The sequence below is a fragment of the Astyanax mexicanus genome, chromosome 7 (genome assembly GCF_023375975.1).
Source record: "Astyanax mexicanus isolate ESR-SI-001 chromosome 7, AstMex3_surface, whole genome shotgun sequence".
Lineage (NCBI taxonomy): Eukaryota > Metazoa > Chordata > Actinopteri > Characiformes > Acestrorhamphidae > Astyanax > Astyanax mexicanus.
In genome coordinates, this window is record NC_064414.1 from 19,868,413 (window position 1) to 19,891,400 (window position 22,988).

Below are 22,988 nucleotides of genomic sequence, written 5' to 3' on the forward strand. Positions count from 1 at the left end.
ACTATAAATAATATAGTGTAATCTGGTTTGCCTATGATTCATTTGATTTGATATGTGTGCTGAATCGTGTGATATGACTGAGAAACACAAGTTCATTCATAAGTCAACTTCATTAAATGCAGAGGAATCACATAAATCACATGCTACAAAAATCATGTTTCACACTGCAACGGAAACTCTTTCAAATCTCAAATAGATCTAGTTGATTTTTTTTTTTTTAACTGTGTCTGTGTGTGTGTTTTGTGGGAGTTTGACACCTACATGTGGTTTCCTCCTCTGTTCTATGTCTCCCCTCCCCCTCTTCCTCAAAGCACTATGTGTGTGTGTGTGCGCGTGTGTTTGTGTGTGGGGCGGGTTTCGGTGTATGTGTGCTCGAGTGTGTGTTCATATATACATGTATGTGGTGGAATGGCAGAGGTTAAAGATGTGTGAGCGCACAGCTTTGGCCACTCCCTGAGCCAGCCAATATTTTCTTTTTTTATCCTTTATCTCCTCCTCCGCCCGGCCCTCTGACTCGCTCCCTCTCTCACACACACTCTGTGGGCTTTGTGTGTGCGGGCAGACGTGTGCTGCGTTGAGAGAGAGAGAGAGCGTGCGAGAGAGAGAGAAAGGGCAGGATTAAGACACTGTCTGTGGAAGAGGAAAGAGACAGACACAGACGACCACAAAGGGGAGAAGACCATTTGCAAGTAGCAGAAAGAAAGAGGTAGAGAGAGATACACAGACAGACAGATTTCCGAGAAGAGGACGTGCAGCCGCAAGAAGACTGCACACACACATACACTTAAGCGTGTGCGCACACACTCTCCACACTCCACACACTGTGTAAGGAGAATGGAGGACAGCTCAGCGAGCGTGGCTCCAGCCTGCGCTTCTACAGCTGCACCCGTGCTGAACAACCATTGTGGAGGTAGGTAGATAGTAGAGGGTATGAGGAGGTGTGTGCATGTGTGTGGGTGTGTGTGTACCAGTTTGTAAGCGTGTGTGTGTGTTGTTATTCTCTTTGCCATTTGATATGTTACTGAGCAGGAAGAGGAAGAGTGTAGAACTGTAGATCTTGCACACCGGCATGGTCTGTGTGTGTGTATGATTGTGTGTGTGTGTGTGTGTGTGTGTGGTCAGCCCAATGGTGTTAAACAAAGTGCATCTTTCCAACAGGTAGTGCTTGTCCAATATCATTATATCGTCCTAATATTTATTAGTGATTCTGTACTGAATTCTGCATGCTGGCAGATGATTTCTATTGCACAGTGAATGTGCGTGTGTTTGTGTGTATGCGCGTGTGTGCCTGTGTGTTGTGGCTTCAGCGGGAAGCCACTTCTGCTCCCCATTGAAAGTCTGCTGATTGTGGTGTCTCATTCATAGCTATCTGGCCTGAGGCAACATGGGGGCCTGTCTGTGTTAAATTATGTGTGTGTGTGTATGGTTGTCTCGTTTAGGGGTGTGTGTGGGGCATGAGCTGTCTGAGTGACTTTCAGCACACAGGATATGAAACAGACACCAATATGTGTGTGCACGCACACACACACACACATACACACACTCATAAGAATGACTACAAGTTCATGATCTAGTGTGGACGAGGTCTTGTAGCCGGGTAGGGTGTTACTTCCTCTCTTTGTAATAGCATGGCGTGATATAGGAACTGCCGGTCAATGAGTAACCAGTGCAGCACGATCAGTTGAACGGAGAGATAGAGAAAGAGTGTGTGTGTGTGTGTGTGTGTGTGTCTGTGAGTTATGGCGGGAGTGTGTTTACCCTGCCAATATGTGTATGCTTTTGCAGTTCATTTGCATGCTACAGTAAACCAGCAGGTGACAAGTGAGTCGACTCATTCAGACGCATAGAATCATTCAGTAGCTTGTTTTCCATAGACCTAGGTTTTTTTTTTTTTTTACCATTCCAACTTTTTCCTCTTCTTTAATCCTCCCGTCTCTCCTCCCTCTCCACTCTCTCTCTTACTTTCATGTTCTCGCTCACTCCCCTCCCCCTCTCTGAGGTTTTTCCCGCCTCTCCTCCACCTCCCTCTTTAATTAAAAACAAACAAAAACACATGGAAGAAAACCAAACCTCACAGGCCATGTGGCGTGAGAGAAGAACGTCAGAGAGAAGCGGAGACTGTGCACTCAATGACAGTTTAATTCCAGAGGTTAGGGCTGTTCCGATACTCGTTGTTTGTATTGGCTCAGGTACTGAACTAAATAAAGTTATTATAAACCACAGAAATGAGCAGCGTTAAAGCAACATTATGTAGCAGCATTATTAACCTTAAAAGAAAAGATCATCACAGTCAGATCACAATCACTGTGAGGCACCACTACCTTGTAATACGGAGGAGACTAGCTTGTCTAACTACAGGCTACTCCAGATTTGTGCACTATGTAGCTTTGCTGAAGTGAGAAGGATATTTCTCACAAGAACTTTATTAGGCTGTATAGAGTTATTTGTGTAAAATCTTCTACAAATATTCTGCTGCTTCAATCCATATGGACTGTTTGCTTTCAGCAACAGTTCTATCTTTTCAGCTTGTCCAGAAATGCTTGTGTAAAGCATGTACTTGTCTCCACGCACAAATTAGCCTTCCTAAAGGTAAATTGTAAAGGAAGTTTACAAATGCTTTAAGCAAGGTGAAAATGCATGCATTTAGTAAAATACAAAATGCCTGACAATGGTAGCACCACCATAAACTCAGAATACAAGCAGAATATAAGCAAATTCACAATATTGCAGTGTTAATTATGTGCCAGCATTGAGCTATTTAGAATCAGGGGTTGCACATTATGTTGCTTTTCATTGTCATCACAAGGAAATATGGCAATATTTAGAGTTTTTATAAAAAATAAAAAAAAACTTTTAAATGGGTATTTTTTGGCTGAGAATAAGGCTCATATTTTACATGCAGAACATCAAAACAATGTTTCTGCCTTGTTTCGGATAATTAGCAATTGGATTTGTGGTGCTCTGGGTATTATCTATAGGTTATGTGTGAATGAGACCTATTAAATTTTTTATCTAGTATTATTATCTATGGGTAGTATCTGTAGACCTTCTGTGGATGAGGTAAATTATTTATGGATGAATCTTGTGTATTATCTGTGTGTATTATCTGCTCTCTTGCTTGTTACATTGTACAGTTTCTTGATTCCTTAGTTACAGTTAATACACAATTCGGGGGAATTGTTTTTCTTGTGTCTGTGTTTTAAGGTTTAAAAAAGTACCACTTTTGTCAGTCTGACACTGGTATCAGCATTTGGGAAAAGCTGTGGCTTCAGCTGTTTTTTTCCCCCTGACATCTGTCTCTCACACATCTTGTCATCACTCTTTATATGCATGCTGAAAAACACGACACAAAGATACCCATGGTGAAGGCAAGACACGGCACACATCTGCACAGAGGTGCTATATTGCATAAATCAGTTTGATACTATGGTTTTAATAGCAAGCCAAGATACAAATAAGGAGAATTCAGAAAACACTTGGCACGAATGCAAACAATATGGAGTGTTTGTGCGTTTGCGCACAAGCGTGAATGTTTATCTTCCTCGTACTGAAGGCCTTGTCTGTGTTGTGCAATAAAATTCTCCATCTTGTAGAACTGAGATGAAATCTTGCAACTTTGATGCTTCTTGCGTGTGATGCAATCTTTGCTTTGACATATGATACTAAATGGAGAATGCGTCTCCCTTTATTTACTAAACAGTACAATATAATGTAGCGTTAAATTACCCCTATGCTTGCCCTGTATGTATTGCACTGTAGGCTGTGTCTACAGTATGTAAGGCTAAGTATATATCTGTGGTGATGCTGTGTACTTTGGCAGTATGGCATGTGCTGTATTGTGTTATTTCTTCCTCTCAGATCTCAGGACTGATATATGCTTTATCTGCAGAGTCATCTCTTCTGCCTGTCTTTTAGATCACAGTGTTTACAGATCCATCTGCAGCACAGGTTTCTGTATATCCTTGTTTTTGTTGTAGTTGGCATTGCTTGATAGTCAATCAGATGATTAAATGCATTGTCCAGCAGATCCAGTCAAAGCAGGGATTTATCTTTATAGATCTTCACATGCTCCCGTGGGTTTGTTTTGAAAATGTATCTGCAGGCTTAGCGCTTGATCAGTAGGTTAAAACACAGTAAATGAAACTTAAGGAAAGCAGTGCTGAGGCTGGAGAAACTTTATGGTTTTAGAACTATTAAAAAAAAAGTAGAAATTCTTCTTGTTGTATTGAATTCATTTGTGTTACGGTAATTAAATTGCAAGAACCAATGGTGTGTTATAGGTGTGTTACATATCATATTATACACAATAATATCACCAACCTATCTGAAACAGCAAAAAAAAAAAATATCCATATCGTGATATTGCGGTATACTTGAAAGCAGTTCATTTGTTTATAAATTTGAGTGAGTGCAGCCTATTTAGTGCATATAAACTGCATAAAAACAAACATAAAAAAGTTTATACATTCATTGTATTTACTTTAAATAATTTGTTTGCAGTTTATATGCACTAAATATTCTGCACAGTTTTGTGGTAGATTTAATTTTTTTATTTTTTGTTTTGTTATGTTATGTTTGATAGTTTTTTTTATTTTGTTACACTATCACAATCTTGTCCTGTGCCTTGTCTGTCACCATTTTTTTCTATCCATGTGTCTCCTAGCTCATGACCCTCTCTGTTTTCTCATTGTCTCCACCCTTGTCTTCGGTGCTATCACGAGTGTCACGTGTGCCCCCTTGTTACCTGTCCCCAGGTGTTTTATGTTTCCTGTTACGCATATATATATATATATATATATATATATATATATATATATATATATATATATATATATGCATATATATATATATATATATATATATGCATATATAGTCAGTCAGGTTGCTGTTTCCTTATTTTCTTCTTTGTTGTTAAAGTTTTTGGTTTATTGATTGATTTGTTTTCGTTGTTTAATAGTAAATAACTCGCAATTGTGTCCGCCTCTGCGCCTCTCTTGCTGCAAACTATACATACTATTGTTATTTTTAACAGTAGTAACAAAATCAAGGTCTTGATAAGTTACTGTTTAGGAAATAGACAAACATATCGCCAGATCATGTTGCCTAGAATATTGTTCGGTAAAAAAAGAAATATCGTAATTTTTATTGTATTATGGATTTGCATATTATTTCTAACTTTCACCAAATTACAGTAAAAAAGTAGGGCTTAGGTATATTCTCATTGGCTTAGGTACATTTTTAAACTAAAAATACATTATTATAATTCACACTGAAATGCCACAATTTAAGGGACAGCAGTATGTACATTTATCCTGAAGTGTTAGGGGAAGGCTTGAAAACTGCCACAATTGTGCAAGTTGTGAGGTTGAACACTGGCCAGTGTGCTCAGGGCAAGGTGAAGGAATTTATTGGATTTTGAGCAACTATAAATGATTAGTGAATCTGCCATTACCACCCACAGTGGACAGTGCAGTGAGTGGTAACCATAATGACCAGTGGTGTATAGCTAAACTTGTCAAATAAAACAAATAAATTACGAACTCTGCAAAAATCATACCCATATTTTATGCCTGAGGGCAATCATGCATATCCTTCATGTCAGTTCAGGGTTCTTCAACTTTCATGGGACATTGCAAAAGTCATGGGATACTGTACAAGTAGTATATCAGCCCAAACAGGTGGTGTCTCTTACACTAAGGTATACCTACAGTAAATAACAAGCCTGCAAATGGTCTTACTTTAGTTTCACCCGTTTGTTTGGGAATGAGTAAGCTTCTATTATTTGTCAGAAGTATAGAGTGAAACTCCACACAAACATGTGTCTTACTGAGGAACTGCTTTAACTCAAACTATTCATCCACACAGGTCTCGTCCAAAACCAGTGTGGTGTTTGGAAGCTTTTGACAGAGACATTCACATTAATGTGGCATAGGAATTGTGACAAATCACACAGAGACAGCCTTTAACTGCCAGGCCGGGGTATGATGTAGCAGCAGTAAAGTGAAGCTCTGGCCTGTTCTGTGGGCTTGTGTGTGCTAATCCAGCTGATCCATCATAGGCTAGAACACTGTGACCCCCTCTCTCTTTTCCTGTCTCTCTCCACGTCTGTCTCTCTGTCTGTCTTGGCCCGGCTGTGCAGTCTAATGTCTTTAAGCGAACCTGTCGCCACACGCACTGAACAGTTTAAAGCTGCATGCGAGAGCCAGCCTGGAATCCGAGAGCCATGCTGTGATGATTAGCATGCCATGCTGACACACATTCACATATAACTTGCAGCACACACACACACACACACACACACACGTTCTTTTGCTTACAATCTTTAACATAAAGGCACAACTTGGGTTTATTTTAATGATGGCACTGAATAACTGTTCTGTATATTTTTTTTTGTAAGAGATGCAAGTTTATTTAGTAAATAATCTTTATATCAAGTATATGATTCTTAATGCATTGTTTAAGTTACCCTCTTTAGCAGAACTGGGCAATAGGAGGATATTTTATTGTATCATGGTCATTTTTCTTTTTTTTTAATTAACTTTTTATTTGTTTTACAAATGTTTTAACAGCAGGAAAGGGTTGGGAAAGAGGGAGCAGACAAAAGCATACAATAAGCTGAACACAGACAATATACAAATCCAAGATAAAATTTTACTAAAGAACAATAAAATGAGAAAATATCAAATAACTCAAATAACTTAGCATTTTTTAAAATTATTTTAGCTGTGAAATATTCCCTTCTGACTATAATTTGTAAACTAGAGATCCAGAAATTCATAACTGAAAGCTGAGGAGAAATCCAATGTTGCAGGATCATTGTCTTCGTGGCTGTAACATCTTTCTTTTTATTAAAGGTACCTTGAAGAGATAAATGTGGCGTGAGTGATATGCTTAGATATTTAGATATAATTTAGATATACTGTACTGTAAGAATCAATATATTCGCTACGCTTAGACATTCCTAAAACATGTGAATGAATGTCTCAGGTGCTAAATTACAGATATTACAAATATTACTAGAAATATGTTTTATTTAAATACCAGTTTTTAAGAATCTGCCATATAAATATTAGGTTGTACAAATATATTGAGATATATGTTTTACTGTATTGCCCAGCTCTCAGTGCATGATTGCATGCGTCATGGATGAAGACTTTTATATTGTGCATATTGACATTAAATAATTTGGTCCATATTGCCCAACTCTACCCTGTAGCTCACGTTGTTCTACGCGTTGTGCAAGGGGGGATGGGTGGCTAGTGCACAGGGCAGCCTTGGTACAGACGTAGTGTGAGTTTTGACGTCAGCCATCTAGCCTTCACAAGCCAAAAGGAGCAATAGATTTTAAATAATGTGTGGTTTTTCTAGTAATATTTTACTTTGAAATGCAGATGAATTGAAGCAAATGACAATCAACAAAAATCGAAATACGTCATTAAAAATACACAAAAAATCTATTTAAGAAGAGTATTTACATTTGCTTAATTACTGTTCACCACTGTTCAGCTTAGACATCTTATACAATGGTACTTCTACCCTATATCACTTAAAAAATAAGTTATTAAATATTATACCACAGTTCCGACCCTGCAATGTAATTGACTGAGTGCCATTATTAGCCAGTAATGCACAGCAGTATCAGTAATACACGTTATAGCACTCCCTCTTGTATATTATTGCTTAGTTATATAAAGTGCATTTGGCATTTACATTTGTTATATTTTATTATACAGTTAAGAAATATATATTTTTTAATGGGTGCATCCTTACACCCCTATTGTGTACACTTCTTATTTTACATATGTTTAAAATATTGTGAGAAAATCTAATCCTGAACTTATCAAGAACATAGTGTATTGATACACCCCTATTTTTATATGTGTATTTTTTGGCCTCATGTGTGTGCCAATTCTCACTTGTGGTTGCACTTGCGCACACACACACTTGAGTATGATCTTGTACAATTTTTGGTGTGTGTGTGTGTGAGAGAGAGAGAGAGAGAGAGAGAGAGAGAGAACGATGTGATGAAAAGGCTTGTCACAGGCATTTATTTTCTTCATTTTTCATTAAACAGTTTCAGAGACTTGAGGCAGACTTAGCTTTGTGTTCTCTGTGTGTGTGTGAATGTGTGGGAGTCTATTTTAGAGCTGAGTATTATCAAAACACTGTCAATGCAAGAAGTGTCATACAGTTCAATATAATTGTGATGTATTGTAAGACTATAAGCAATTATCAAAAGCAGTAGAGCTTTTGATAATTAACCATAGCTGTTAACCATAGCTGTTAACCATAGTGTTATTGCTCATGTGGTCATGTGTGCTGTTGGTTGCATTAACAATCACTAGAGTTGTACAAACTTTTCGGTGAGACTTATGTTAGCCCATGTTATCTTTGCCGTTAGCCAGTGAGCTAACATAAGTGTAGCTGGACATGCTGGGATGTATTTTTGATTGATCTTGGGCAGCTCTCTTGTCACTTGTCATTTACTTTGCAACATTGCAACATTTTTTATTAATTTCTTATCAAAGAATGTGCATGGAAGGTGCATGCTCACTCTTGAAAGCAGTTGAAAGGATAAATTGGACTGTACTAGAAACAAATTTGGCAAACAGAGTTGAGTCTAGTATTGTAATAACAGTAGTAAAATACATGAAATCCATTTTGAAACATTACACATAATGAACAAACTGCTTATCAAGTGGAAAAATCCTTTTGGACTGGGCTGATAACTCAGTAATGGTGGTCTGAGACACTTGTTTAGGGTAAAAGGGGCAGGCCTTCCAAATGAGTAGAGGAGTCTCTACTGTGTAGGCTTGGAAAAAAAATTGTGAACATTTTTGGCTTTAGTTTAGTGGAATGTATGGGAATGGAAACATTTTGTTGATATATTTTAAGATAGAATCACTATATGAAAGAATTTCATTGTACGAGGAAACTTGTTTCTTACTGTGCACATGACAATAAACTCTTTGAATCTTATGTATTGCAAACATTATATACTATATATTATATAATAATATAAAAAATAATAGTGCATACAATACTTCAACCTATCAATATTTGCTTACACACCTAGTCTATATGTATATTTGCATGCCCTAGGGCTGTAACAGTGAATCATTAACATGCAGTTTAAAAGCAACTTTCTCTTCCTTCTCTACTCTGAACTACCACTTCCTCTGTCACAGTGAGAGGAATGCCATTCATAAAGATACCCCATACATCCATATAAGGCCTCATTATGTTCCTTAACGTAACTTTTGTTGTGTTTGAGTAGGTCCTTCTAGATCTTCACTGAAAGCTCTGGTTGTGTTCTGGCTTTGCTGCAGCTTTAGATTTTGCTACGCTGTATTATACACAACTGGGACAGATTTGGCCATTCATAAGCAGGGCTTTCCTTTATCTTGTCAAACAGGCCGTTGGATCTCCCTGTAGTCCCCTTATGTCCCATGGCTGCATGCAAATATGTGCTTTCATATGTATGAGCGTATCAAGCCGTGTTTGTGTGAACACGCTCTCCCTTTCCTCCAATCCAGACTAATGCAGCCTGCCAAAGCCATGACCTGGAGCGATTTCGGCAGTCTCTAGAGTCCCGTCTATTGTCCGAGTGTGAGTCTTTACGGATGCGTGTGTGTATGTGTCTCTAGGACTAGAATATAAGTTGTAAATATCCATATACAAGATATAAAATATAATAATATTCAAATATCATATCTGCTACACAGTCTGTTTTAATTGGGAAAAATGGTTCACGATATTTAAAGACACACACAATAAAGCTAGTCCAATTCATGTTTTTGGGACCTTGGTCTTTCAGCTCAATTGGCTGATCGCTGATACTAATTTGGGCGTGGCCAAATGCCTCATTAATGCCACACAGATGCCAGGCAAACTTGGTACAGATTCCCCTAATTACCTCTAAGATATTTTACCTCTAAAATACTGTAAATCTAGGGAAGTGCTTTACTCACCAAAATAAACGGATTTCAGGAGACATATGCATACATACTTTTATTTTTATAATTATGTTTTTGTTTACTTACAAAACCAGCTTTAAGCTTTTGCACTGTTTATACTGATACTCTCAGTCCCTTTTAAACCACCCTATCATACGTAACTGGTACACTCTGGTACACAGTATTGCACTACTGTCTTGTCTCACTTGTCTTATGTATGTCTATATCTGTGACCTTGTTTAGGTCTATTTCATTCTTATATTATTTATAATTTTATTTAATTGTACTTTAGGCAACTATTGCTTTATGTTTTTTGTAGCTTTGGGTAGGAGAAAAACACAAATTCAATGATCTATTTGTCCTATAAATATCATCGCTGTCCAATGAAAAATAAGGGTCTCCAAAGGGGCAATTTTACAAGAGAGAGAAACAAACCTTCTAAACTTTCAATGGAAGAATGTAAAAATAATTTATTTCAGGTCATTTTAAAATATTTCTATTGGTCCGTTCATCAAGATTTTTTGACACAGTGTAAGGGACAGTTTGTCTGTTCAAATTATGTAGTAAACTAAAAATCGGCAAATATATAGGGACTTATTTTTCATTGGACAGTAATGATATGCAGTATTAACATAAAACGACTTGACCAATACCGCAGGAACGGGTATCCTTACATCAGCTGCCTCACTGCCTGTTTTATGGAGTCATCTTACATGCTTAACATAGCTTATATTTACTGTTAAAACACATAACTAAGTTATTATTTTAATAATAACAATAATTTTGCACTCAATCTAACACTCCAGCTGAGATAGTCTATTGATTATCTGTATAAAAAAAAACTGTACTGTAGAGCTTTAAGTGGAAACAACAGAAAATCCCTGCTTATCTAACACTAAAAAAAACACTGATTCTGACGTGATTCCTTTAGCTTTCTGACTGCATCTGCTACTTCTGTTCTTCTTGCAGTCTTTGGAAGTATGTGTGGTTCTTTAGCTCTTCTACTCACTGAATGGGCTGGAAAATGGTCTTTGGAGAACGGCATTATCCAGTTAGTGGGGTTTAAAAATAAAACACCCTGACTGGTTGAGCTTAGTTAGGCAAAGCTGAGCCGAGTTTGTAGCTGGTCTGGTTACTGATGAGCATCTCACTGCAGTCTGTAGGAATGTGTGTGGATTCCTGGAGCAAGTATTGGCACGTGTAGTCCGTTGCAATTAGTTCCATCTATCGGCTGGACAAGGAACTGCAGCTACCTATTATCAAACTGCTCCAACAGTGATCCACACAGCAGCACTGCTGTGGTAACGTTAGCTTCCAAATTGGATCGACTTAATCAGAGAAATATCTGTAAATTTTGCTGTATTTTTGCCAATAATTGGGTAATAGCGATACATAGCCGATTGATTTTTAAATACATGTGACCACAGTCAAAATGGATCACTGTTCAAATGCTGGCCCATAATACTTGCAGTTTCATGCAGTTGAATTGGATAAATTATACTATTACACAATATACAAAAGTAAATTGTCAATACAGTAAGAAAATGTATCACAATACAAAGAAATTTCGTCATATTGCCCACCTCTATTTTTAATTAATAAAATAATATGTGCAGTTTTTTGTGTGAAAACATCAGCTGTGATTTTCATTCGGCCGGGCTTTGAAATATGCAAATGCCCTTTTCCGTTTCGTTTACTTTTAGACCCTGCTTTTAAGAGAGAAAGGAAGGAACTGTAGACATGGTGGCATGACCCTTGCATTGCTATATCCGCCCTGTCCTCAGCTGACTGGGTACAAATGCTTTGGCTGTGCACCATTTATGCCTGATATATGCTAAATGCATGAGTGGATATACACAGATGGTCTTAATATACAGCCTAAACCTGACCCAGTATCACACATTAACACAGTTGAAAGACTAGAAAGCAGCGGGACTAGACAGCTGGTATCTGAGTGATGAAACGATGAGCTATATATAAGTGGAGTGTTATGCCCTTCATTATACCTGATGTAATTTGGTCTTTAGATTACGCAAGAATCTCTTAATGCAGTGTCACATTCTTAAGTGGTGTGATGTGCTGTGGTAATGGGTTTTCCAAAAGTAGCTACGTAGCTGCAGATCAGTGTGTGTGTGTGTGTGTGTGTGTGTGTGTGTGTGTGCGCTTAGAGATGTCCTCAGGTGGCATCCCTTGTCTAAGCTTGAAGCAGAGGCAGCGCTCGCTGTCGCAACTCATTAGTTCTGCTTCATTCTCGTCTTTTCTTGCTTACTACAAGTGTGGTGCACCATGTCTTCCTGTGTGACCTCAGCTCCCATCATATGTCCTACGACGAAGTGATTATTTAATTAGTGGTGGCACTGTTATCATTAGCTAGCAAAAGCACTGATCATGTCAGTTTATGTACCTAGAAACATGATTTAGTTCAATATTTCACTGTAACAGCTTTTGCTTTTTGTAACATGAATGTACAGGGGTTGAACAATGAAACTGAAACATGGCTAAATTGGAGCAGCCTGGTGGCCAATCTTCATTAATTGCACATTGCACCAATAAGAGGAGTGTGAAGGTTTAATTAGCAGGGGAAGAGCACAGTTTTGCTTAAAATATTGCAATGCACACAACATTATGGGTGACATACCAGAGTTCAAAAGAAGACAAATTGTTAATGAATGTCTTGCTGGTGCATCTGTGACCAGGCCAGCAAGTCTTTTTGATGTATGAAGAGCCACGGTATCCAGGGTAATGTCAGCATACCATCAAGAACAACAAACCACATCCAACAGGATAAACTGTGGACGCAAGAGGAAGCTGTTTGAAAGGGATGTTCGGGTGCTAACCCGGATTGTATCCAAAAAACATAAAACCACAGCTGCTCAAATCACGGCAGAATTCAGTGTGCACCAGCTCTCCTGTTTCCACCAGAACTGTCCATCGATACAATAAATTATTGTGCTCTAAGACCAGGTGTTTCAGTTTCATTGTCCAACCCTTGTACGTGAGACAGAAAAAAACAGGAAGCAAAATCTCCAATTTGGAATATAATTTGCTTAAGAAAATAATTGTAGTATTACAGATACACCAGTGAATCTATAAAAAAAGCATTACAAGAGAGGTGGGTAATCTCAAAACTTGAGGAAAAGTCTACCTTCTCTGTTTTTTGCATTAACAATTATACTCAAATTTGAACATGTAAATTAACATTATCAGAATACATGTTCTAATTGGTGCTGTTAAAATCATGTGTGTCAAAGTGACTTGACTGTTCCTAGGTTTGGTTATTCCAAACTTGTCCAACATTACCTAAAGCTGTTGGTCCATATCTGTGTGATTTTATGCATTGCATGGTTTCCACATAATTGGCAAATTAGACATAATTAGAGATTCTATTAAAGTGCTGGTGAGTTTGTAGTTGGAGACTCTGAAAGAAAAAAAATACTTTTATATTGTAGTTCTTACTCAATACACTCGGTGCAGAGAGTACACTGTATTGTGCAGAGGGTATATGCACAAGTATATGCATTGAATACATGCTACTCTGGCCACCTACTCGAAGCATATCTTGCAAGTCGTTACAGTCTTTCTTCCTGCATTGTACATTGGACAGATCAACTGTTACCAATCTCTGTGCTGCATTATGTTGTTATGTTGGTTTTTTTCACTCTCTACATAGACTTTTAACCACCATCTGCCCTCAGTAATGCAAAATCCATCTTTTTTTGCTTAGTCATAGCCTTTCTAGTTTGTTTTTAAACCATGCCATTTCTCCAGCCTCCCAGCACATCTTGGATTGTGTTGCATGGTTCCCTTGTGTCTGTGTTTTTATTCAGCAGATGTTTGCTCTTACATTTGGGTCATACGAGGCCCCCAGGTTTCCTGTACAGCGGATACATACCCTCTACCACACACATAGTGGTAAAATGAGGATGTGTGTGTGTGTGTGTGTGTGTTTTGTGAGAGTTTGTTTGTGTATATGTATGTGTGGTGCAGTTTGGGACACAGAGGAAGGATTAACACTACTCTTGGGAGGGCGTAACACACACACACACACTTACACACACACACACACACACTTATACACACGCTCAAATTGGCGATCCTGCACACACAACCAGTCGAGACATGTGCCGCCTCTTGCTCTATGTGTCTTTACAAGTGCGCAGAGTGTTATAATGAGCACCGAGCCTCAACAAAGAGACTTGATTATTTTTCTAGCTAAGAGGCAACAATGAAAGCCACCTCCTCCACTGGCTTTTATCTACAGTTCAGTTAGCATGTAGCTGGCTAACCTGGATACAGGTCTTCTATGCTCTGAGCAGATCTGGGTTGAAAGTTATTTGGTTATCTGTTTGCCTTTTATTAATGTTCATAGCAATTGATTGAACATTAACGAGGCATGTCTGTTAAATACTATCAGGATGTTTGACTGTGTGTGTGTGTGTGTGTGTGTGTGTGTGTGTGTTGTAGCAAGCACAAGACTGGAAGGTTGATTGCACCACTCTTTCAGCAGAGCTCTTATCTGGCCCATATATCTTCTCTCTCCTCCTGAGGACTTCCTTCATAGACCTACAGGCAAAATGAAGCGCCATGAAAACAAGCCATACTCTAAAACACACACTCACACACACATACACTGTATTCTCTAAAGCACACACACAAACACTTGCACACACACTCCATGGCCGTGTGCCAAGGGATGGTTCCACAGCAGGGGCTGCAATGTTTCAGCCTCACACTGGCTTTGTGTGCGAGCTTGAGGTGCCCCCTAATTACGGGGTAAGGAATGCTTGTGGGTCTTCATCCGCATGAACATGTGTTTGAGAAACTGTGTGTGTGTGTGTGTGTGTAATTAACTGTTGTGAGTGTGTGTGTCTTTAGGTGTGTATGTGTGTCTGAGTGTCTACGTGCAGAAGGGGCTGAGGAAGAGAAAGCCCAGGAATGTAGCGGAATATTGTGAAATATGACAAGTGCAGAAGCCTTCCCTTCCTTCCTCTTCGCCTGCAAGTGCTTATGGCTAGAAATGGACTAAGAATTTGATTTTACTTGCTTGAAAACTGGCCTCCTGTTCCCTGACACCTGGGTCATCTGGGGAAACGCACAAACAGATATAGAGCAGAAACTCACAATACATGCTGCTTCCGCTCTGTTCTTTGTTCTGAATTCTCTGCCCTCTTTCTCGTTTACTCTGCCTCTTTTTTTCCTCTCCCCATACTTTACTTTACTGCCAGGATCAACCGTACCTCTCCTGAAATTATTTCCTCCTGTTTGAAAGCATTGTATAGTGTTTGCTCCGTTCGCACTACTGCTCCCTGGCACACAAAACGCACTGCAGATAAGGCGGCTTAAAGGAAATACCTGCAACTAAGGGAGGAAACTGCGGGTGGAGAGGCTAGAAGGTGAATCGAGGTATTGAGCAGCCAGCTAGACTTTGGTTTTACAGCCCTGCCTTCCTGCAACCTTGAAAAGTTTCTTTTGTTTGTTTGATTTATGATGAAGATAAAAGCCAGTTGATCTATGCATGGTTTTATATATATGTGTGTGTGTGTGTAGTTGTCTGTGTGTGCCTACTTTCACATGAACTCTATCCAGGGTTGCCAGGTTCAACAAAAATATCCAGCCCAAACTCAGTCTAAAACCCGCCCTTAAGAAGCTTAAACTAGCCCAAAATATCTGTCTGTTACACGTTTGAAGCAAAGGGCAAAGCAACTATGAGTGTACAACGTAGTATTTAGTTTCTAAGTGATTCTAACTGATTTATTGTCAGTATTGCTATTTATCTTAGTCATTAATAATATTGTAACATTAGTGATGTATTAGTTCTTTTATAACATTTTTATATCCCAGTCAAGAACATTTAATAGCAATATAATTAGGAAAAAAAAAGACTTTTACTTACTTTTTTCTCTTTTTGCCCCTCCTGAACTCTCTTCTCTCCTCTTTAACATTTTTTAATTGCCTGGTGATTTCTGTTTACATTGTGATTTCTTTCTTTTCTCTCTCTCTCTTTCTCTCTCTCTTTTTCTCTCTCTCTTTTTCCTTTGTTTTTAATTTTTCAAACCTGGCAACTCTGACTCTATCAGCCTTTCTGAGCTTGAACTCTTTCATCCCTTTCTTTTTTATCTACTGTCTGAGCTTGGTTCTTGCTCAAATGATAAAAAGAGAGCACAGTTGCTCTCTTTCATTTTAGTTACTGACAGTCACATGCCATGCTGACCTTGAAGTTATTAAATAAAAATTAACAATTTACCATCATACCAACCTATGTGCATGTGTGTAAAACGTTCCTGTTTTTGTTCTGTGAGTGACGAGAGCAGGTAAAATAGTGAAAGCTGCTGTAACTTATGGTTATAATGAACAGTCTTGTTTCAGACCAGCAAAATGTTTGAAAGGCATTTATTTGGCTGGCTTCTCTCTTTTGGTCTTCCTTCAGCTGCCAGGCTGGACTGGTTGATCTAAGTTGGCTAGGCTGTGGCTATAAAGCAGTTTAGTGCTTGGCTCTGACAGCTGAATTTGTTGGGGTTTAATAATGGACTCTGGGCTAAGGGGTACAAAGTTTGAGAGTTTTAAAGTTTTTGCTAAATCTGATCTGTTATTTAAGCAAGAAGACACAAGAGGGAATGCTATAATGTAGAAATAGGTGCTGCGGTCGTAGGCATGAGGCCTCATGCCCAGTGATGGTATAGTTACTTTGAAAAAGTAATCTGATTGCTGATTACTCCTTTAAAAAGTAACTCAGTTACTTTATGGATTACTTGATTTTAAAAGTACAAGTTACTGTACAAGTTACTTTATTAGTTACTTTCAGCAGCTGCAGACACCACCTCCCGCCGCGGCGCCGCCTTAACATAAAAACTATAACCAGTTTTGCCAATACTCCCTTTACTGGAAAATGCATTTTTAACAGCAACAATGTATCTCTAGACATTTAAAGTTGAACTATTTCCTGAAAAAATAAGTTTTTTAATAAAAAGACCATTTCTCTTGAATTAACTTAACATAAATTATTTTTTTTATAAAAAATAAAATATGGTCTTTCTTAATTTTATTTAACATAAATACTAATACTAAGAAAGCCTTTCTTGACCTGAAATATTTAACACTGTAAATCTTAACATTGAACCTGTTGTTCACTGCAGGGCAGCAAAGAGTGGTTTTATAAAACAAAACCGTGTATATGGTCTAGGCCAGGGATCACATATATGCGGACTGCGGTCCGGGTCCGGACCCAGACATTGTCCAGTGCGGACCCAAACCAGTAAAAGAACTTTTCTTGTCTTTACGGTATACGTGCTCTGCGGCACAAAATCTTCAAACGCTCTCCTCTGCCAATCAGATCTGTGCAGACCGCTGCCCTGGCTAGTGAATTGGGACGCGGCCGGGAAAAAACGCCTTTATAAAGAGATAGGGTGCCCGAGAACTGGCGGAAAAATGAGAACAGGCGTAAATTAAAGACAAGCCGAGCGCGAGAGAGAGACGGGAGGATTGTAAAGGTGACGGGAAAGGGAGCGGTGTGTGTGTCTGTGTGTGTGTGTGAGAGAGAGTGAGGTGGAGAGAGAGAGAGTAACGCACAGTGACTTGGATAAGTAACTTTAATCTGATTACTGGATTGGAAATAGTAACGCGTTAGATTACTCGTTACTGAAAAAAAGGGTCAGATTAGAGTAACGCGTTACTAAGTAACGCGTTACTGACATCACTGCTCATGCCAAGTGCTGTAGATGAGCACATCTACAGTGCCAGTATTACATGAACCTCGAGTAAATATTATTGCGATTATACCACAGTTTCTTTATCTCTGTTTTTTAAAAGATTTTGAGTTTAAGAGGACGAGAACGTACGATGTTTGGTTTAGTTCCATTGCTGCTCTGTTTGTAGCTGCTGTGCTGTTTGGTTTGTAAGCGCTGCATCGTTGCTAGGTTAACTGTAAGTGGCGGAGTAATACATGGAGAGCTTTGGTTACAGTGCATTACCGACTGATAATGGCACTCACAGAATGTCTTAAAGCCAATCACATTGCATGGTCGGACCTAATGTATCAGACACAGCAATGCTGTGCAATGCAAAACACTGTTCCCACTTACTGTCCATTCTATTACACATTCCTTCCTAGCTAGTCCACCTGGTAGATGTAAAGTCTAAGATAGAATATTATCTATTGCTGCACATTTTGTGTTGTTCATCCTCTAGTACATTGTTTCTCATATCCAGCTCATTTCAGAAGATTGCTTGCTGGAACACAATCATTGCAACTATGAAAGGGCATGTTAATTAGCTGATTAGTTGGATCTAGTATGATGGGAGAAGGGAAAACCTTACATTTGCAGGGCAGCGGGTCACCGGGACACACACTAACACACCTTCAGCATGTCAGTGTCACTGCTGATAAACAAGGATGTGGTCATAATGTGTTATGCTTGATTTGCACACACACAAATGTGTATAAATAGGCTGTAAGTTGTATGCAGCTGTATTTGTACTTGTACTCTAGCATAGGTGTGTGTGTGTGTGTGTGTGTGTGTGTGGCTTTTTTCTGCCACTTCTTGTTCTTTGCCTCCCACTCATGATGCTGCCATAACCACTGCAACTGGCTTTCTGCTTTCCTGATCTGCAGTGCCGATCTGCAGTTGTTCCAATAAGCTTTTTAGTATAGGAATGCTGATGTTCTTTAGTCATCTCTTGATCTTTTGTCAAGGTCAGGAGTTTGTGTGTGTGTGTGTATTTTAAAAAGTGGCAGGGCTTACTCAGTGCCCCTCTAACTAGCTAACCGCAGTTGAGAATGTAGGACCTCTTTTTTTGCTTGGCCTGCTTTGCCAAGAGAGTGTGGGCTACTTTAGCAGTCCAAGCTCTAACCACAGAAACGTCAGGCAGCCCGCCGCAGCTCTGAAAAACAAGATACCCCCCCAGTCAGCCATGCGCATCAATACCCCCTCGGAGTACCACACTATCCTGCTTACCCCTGCATACCTAAAAATTGCACTGCGAGACAGACCCTTACATAGCTCACGTACTGCAGTTTATCTGTTATTAAGGTCGTCTGCATGTTAAACCTCTTCTTACCATTTGTTCTGTTTCTCATTTTTTATGTAATAAAAACAAATGGAGACATTCTGGCAAGTACAGACTATATGCCGTATTTTTAGGACTATAAGGTGCACTTAAAATACTTTAATTTTCCCAAAAATCAACAGTGCAGCAATCCTTATGTATGAATTCTACCAGTCGGGTATTAAGGAGCCATAAATTACAATGGGTTACAATGGGTGAGTTTTCAGTGAAGTTCTTCCAGCACTAAGCAGCATTAGCATTAGCCCCTAACCGCAGCGCTAGCTGTACTTTTGCCGTTCCGAGGAGAGTATATTGGACTGTAGTCTGCGTGTTTGCTGTGTTAAAACAAGCTATGTGAGACGAACCGGCAGCTGATATTGCCCTGGGTTACCTGAACACTCAGCTAATGCTAACTGCTGCACCCAGCCTTAGTGCTAGAGAAACTTTACTGAAAACTCATTCTTAGACAAAATATTGGAAATCTATACTTCCTGTAAATAAACAGAAGCACTTTACTTATATAGAAATTCATATAGAATTTCAGAAGAGAAATCTGTGTAGATTAACATCCAGTGCTCATTTGACTTTGAAAGAAAACATTTTTGAAATGTGTTCACCTTAATCTAGGCATCCTTACTAATGTTGCCTAATGCGCCAATCCGGTGTGTTTTATGTCTGGAAATAGACCGGAAAACGCTCATTGATAATGCACCTTATAGTCCGATACCGTACCGAGTATGGTAGTATGTTCTAAATGTATTGCTAGGGATAATTAGGGAGGTCCCGATAACTTTTGAAGTCATTTGATTTTGATTTATCTGCTGATACAGAGTCCTTATACAATAAAGTAAAGAAAGAACAATCCAAAATTTACATTTTTACATTTATAGCCATATAAATGTTTTTATATAAATGAACTAAAAAATGTCACACAACATTCTGTAATCATAATTAAGATTATGATGAATTTGATTCATGCTGGTAATTTTACTGTATTATATAATTAAAATGTTAATAGTACGTTTTAAAAAATATATATTGAAATGTGCCGAGTTATTAAGTTTAACAGAGCTTTGCTGCATATATTGCTTTTTTTGGAATAAGTAAAAGCTGTGTGTGTGTGTGAGAGAGAGAGAGAGAGAGAGAGAGAGGGCCTGAGAGTCTTCTGCACAGTGATGCAGAAAAAAAAAGTGTGTGAGCGAAGCATGGATATACTTTATGTGTGCTTGCAGCAGAGTCTATAGTGAACTTGTGGAACATTACATTTTTGATAAATCAGTGATCCGAATCTTTTCCGGTTCTTTGAAAATGACTTGATCTGTCTCAATTTTCAATCATGTGATCGAATCGGGAACATCCCTATCTATAATAGACTAAATTAATTGTAATTGCGTTTAAGTGTATAAGGGTATAAGGGTGTGTTAATAATGGGGTATTTTTTTTCTCTCTCCCAGATGACAGCATTTCTGCGGCTAGTGCATCAGATGTGCAGGACCGGCTCTCGTCTCTGGAGCTGCGGGTCCAGCAGCAGGAGGATGAGCTGACTGTTATGAAGGCGGCGCTGGCCGATGTTCTCCGACGCCTTGCGCAGTCTGAGGACTCGGCTGCCAAGAAACAGCAAAGCACCAAAGGTAGGACAGCGCTGTGTGTGTGTTGCATACAGGGAATGAGATCAGTATCAACATGTAGAAACACACACTTGCAAGAACAATGTCTTGTTTTATTGACTTGTCCAAATCTAATGGACAGGTGTTTTAATTAACTAATGAATGAATGAATGTCTTTGTCAGTGCTTTGTCTAATACATAAAGGCACACAAAGACTTGTTGCTGACAAACCTGCTACATTGCTACATTCTTCAATGTACATCAAACCACAGTTAGATTAGTTAAATTGTCTACAGATGGTGGTAATTTAGGACACTTGACACTCTCTGGAAGATTAAATGTCCAGTAGCATCACTCCAAGTGCTCAACAGTCAATCCTAAAACTGTTCAAGGTAATAGCAATACAAGATAACTAGTAAAAATAGAATTTGTTTAGACAGGGGTGATAAAAGTGTTACTAACACAAATACGAAATTTTTTCCCAACTCAAGTGGAAGGTGTTATGTTTGGGGCTTTTGAGGCTCCATTCACACTATCAGGCTAAAGTGACACAAATCTTATGTTTTTGCTTTAATGTGTTTTTTTTTTTTTTTTTTTTTTTTTTTCAGAACTGTTTTAGGGCTGCACGATATTGTAAAAAATTGTCATTGTAATGTTTTTATTAGTTGTTTTTTATTATTATTATTATTATTATTATATATATTGCAATATTAAACAATGCAGGGCCCCCGATGTCATCAGCCCCGCCACTATCCACGCACTCCACTATCCACGTCTCTCATCAGAGATCCGGAATGACCAGAGTCAGCGCTTTATAGTCGGCTGATCACTCATGGAAAGCAGCCAAACAACAATAATCAGCCCTTTAATCGAGAATTAAAAGCATGATTTCAGTTGTAAATGGAAAAATCTGAGCAAAACTGTGCCTAACTGAGGTGCCTAGTGGAGCCTAATGGAGACCATGCAGTGTTTACACCTGCTCCCCCTCCCCATTGTGCTTTTCAGGCAGCAGCAGTTTTTTTCTCACAGAGAGACAGAGACAGCGCTGCTCACTCAGAACACTGTGTATCTACTTCTTGTGCAAAGAATCAAAACATTGCAACATGACATGTTTGATTTAATTGCCTCAGGTGACAATTGTGTATGTGCACATCGCGATGACTATGCTCAAACCATCCTGCATTACTAGACCCAGTGTATTCAAATCAGATGGGTATGTGCATGCATTTCATGGAATGATTCATTGAAATTGCAGACAGATACAGATCACTTACATGTATGAATGTGAAATCTAAATATCCAAATTCAATTTGAGCAAAAAATTCAGAACTATTCAATGAGGCTTGTAATGTGAATGTAGCCTTTCTTGCTTCAGTGCCTTGACTTTTCTAGACTGCAATTCAGATGTTAACTCAATGTGCACAAAAAAGACATTAACAGTACAACTGTTTGTGTTAAGTTAGTTTTGTTAGTTTGTGTTTGTCTATTTGTTTTTTTTTTTCGATTATAATCACAGCACAGTTTATTATTAATCAGTTGAAAATATAGATAATTCACCTATTTTTTGCAGCTGTATGAGAATAGGTAAAAAACATTTTTAAACATTAAAGTCTGATGTGTGAATGTGGATATGAAAGTGGAGAAGTGTGGGTGGAGTACCAGTATCTGTTTTAATCAATACCGGTAATAATGTTGTACACTGTGTTACATATTTTTTATTGTGTTTTTAAGGATGTGCACACATTCTGTGTTAAGTTATTGTTGCAAAAGCAACACTGTGGGTTCTAGCCAGCACCCGTATTACAGCCGTCTTAATGTTAACCCTGGGCTTTGGTCACTTTTTGATATTCTCATACAACGCCCTGTACATATTTCAACCTTTCTTTTTTCCCCCCTTTCTCCCTGCATAGTTCCTTTCACTGTCACTCTTTATCTCTCTCTCTCTCTTTCTCTCTCTCACACACACTTAGTCCAAAACACTTGATGAAGCTGGTCAGTAAAAAGATCTGAGAGAGAAATTGAGAAATGTAAAATTGTGGAAGTATGTTAAAAACAAAGCGGAAGAGTTGCAGAATGGAGAGACGTTTCCTGACAAAACCTCTGGCACAGTCTTAGCCCTTATCCGCGCACCACCCCCTCCTTTCCCGTTCCCACTGCACTCAGTCTACTTACAGCTATTCTTGAAGTGTGTGTGTGTGTGTGTGTGTGTGCAATGTTTAGGCATGTGTATATGTGTATCCCACCTATGGATGCTGGGGAACACTTTTGTTCTAGACTTTTGCTTTACATTTCTCAGCCATTGCTGTTTAAGCTAACAGTGTTTGTGTGTGTGTGTGTGTGTGTATAAATGCCACAAGGGAGAGAAAGTGAGTGGGAGTCTTCT

The 22,988-nt window shown here is 38.7% G+C and overlaps 1 protein-coding gene across 6 annotated transcripts in view; it reads left to right on the forward strand.

The window, feature by feature from the left end:
• LOC103041533 (echinoderm microtubule-associated protein-like 4) overlaps positions 1-22,988 on the forward strand; it is a 105,345-nt gene that overhangs the window by 34,712 nt on the left and 47,645 nt on the right. For 3 of the 6 annotated variants that reach the window (XM_049481717.1, XM_049481718.1, XM_007239632.4), the window contains exons 1-2: positions 531-910; positions 20,453-20,629. In XM_049481717.1, the coding sequence (XP_049337674.1) occupies positions 835-910; positions 20,453-20,629 (253 nt within the window). In that variant the 5' untranslated portion in view covers positions 531-834. Of the gene's footprint in view, positions 1-530; positions 911-20,452; positions 20,630-22,988 lie in introns of those variants that run through there. The other 3 variants (XM_049481720.1, XM_049481721.1, XM_049481719.1) reach the window with 2 other exon arrangements.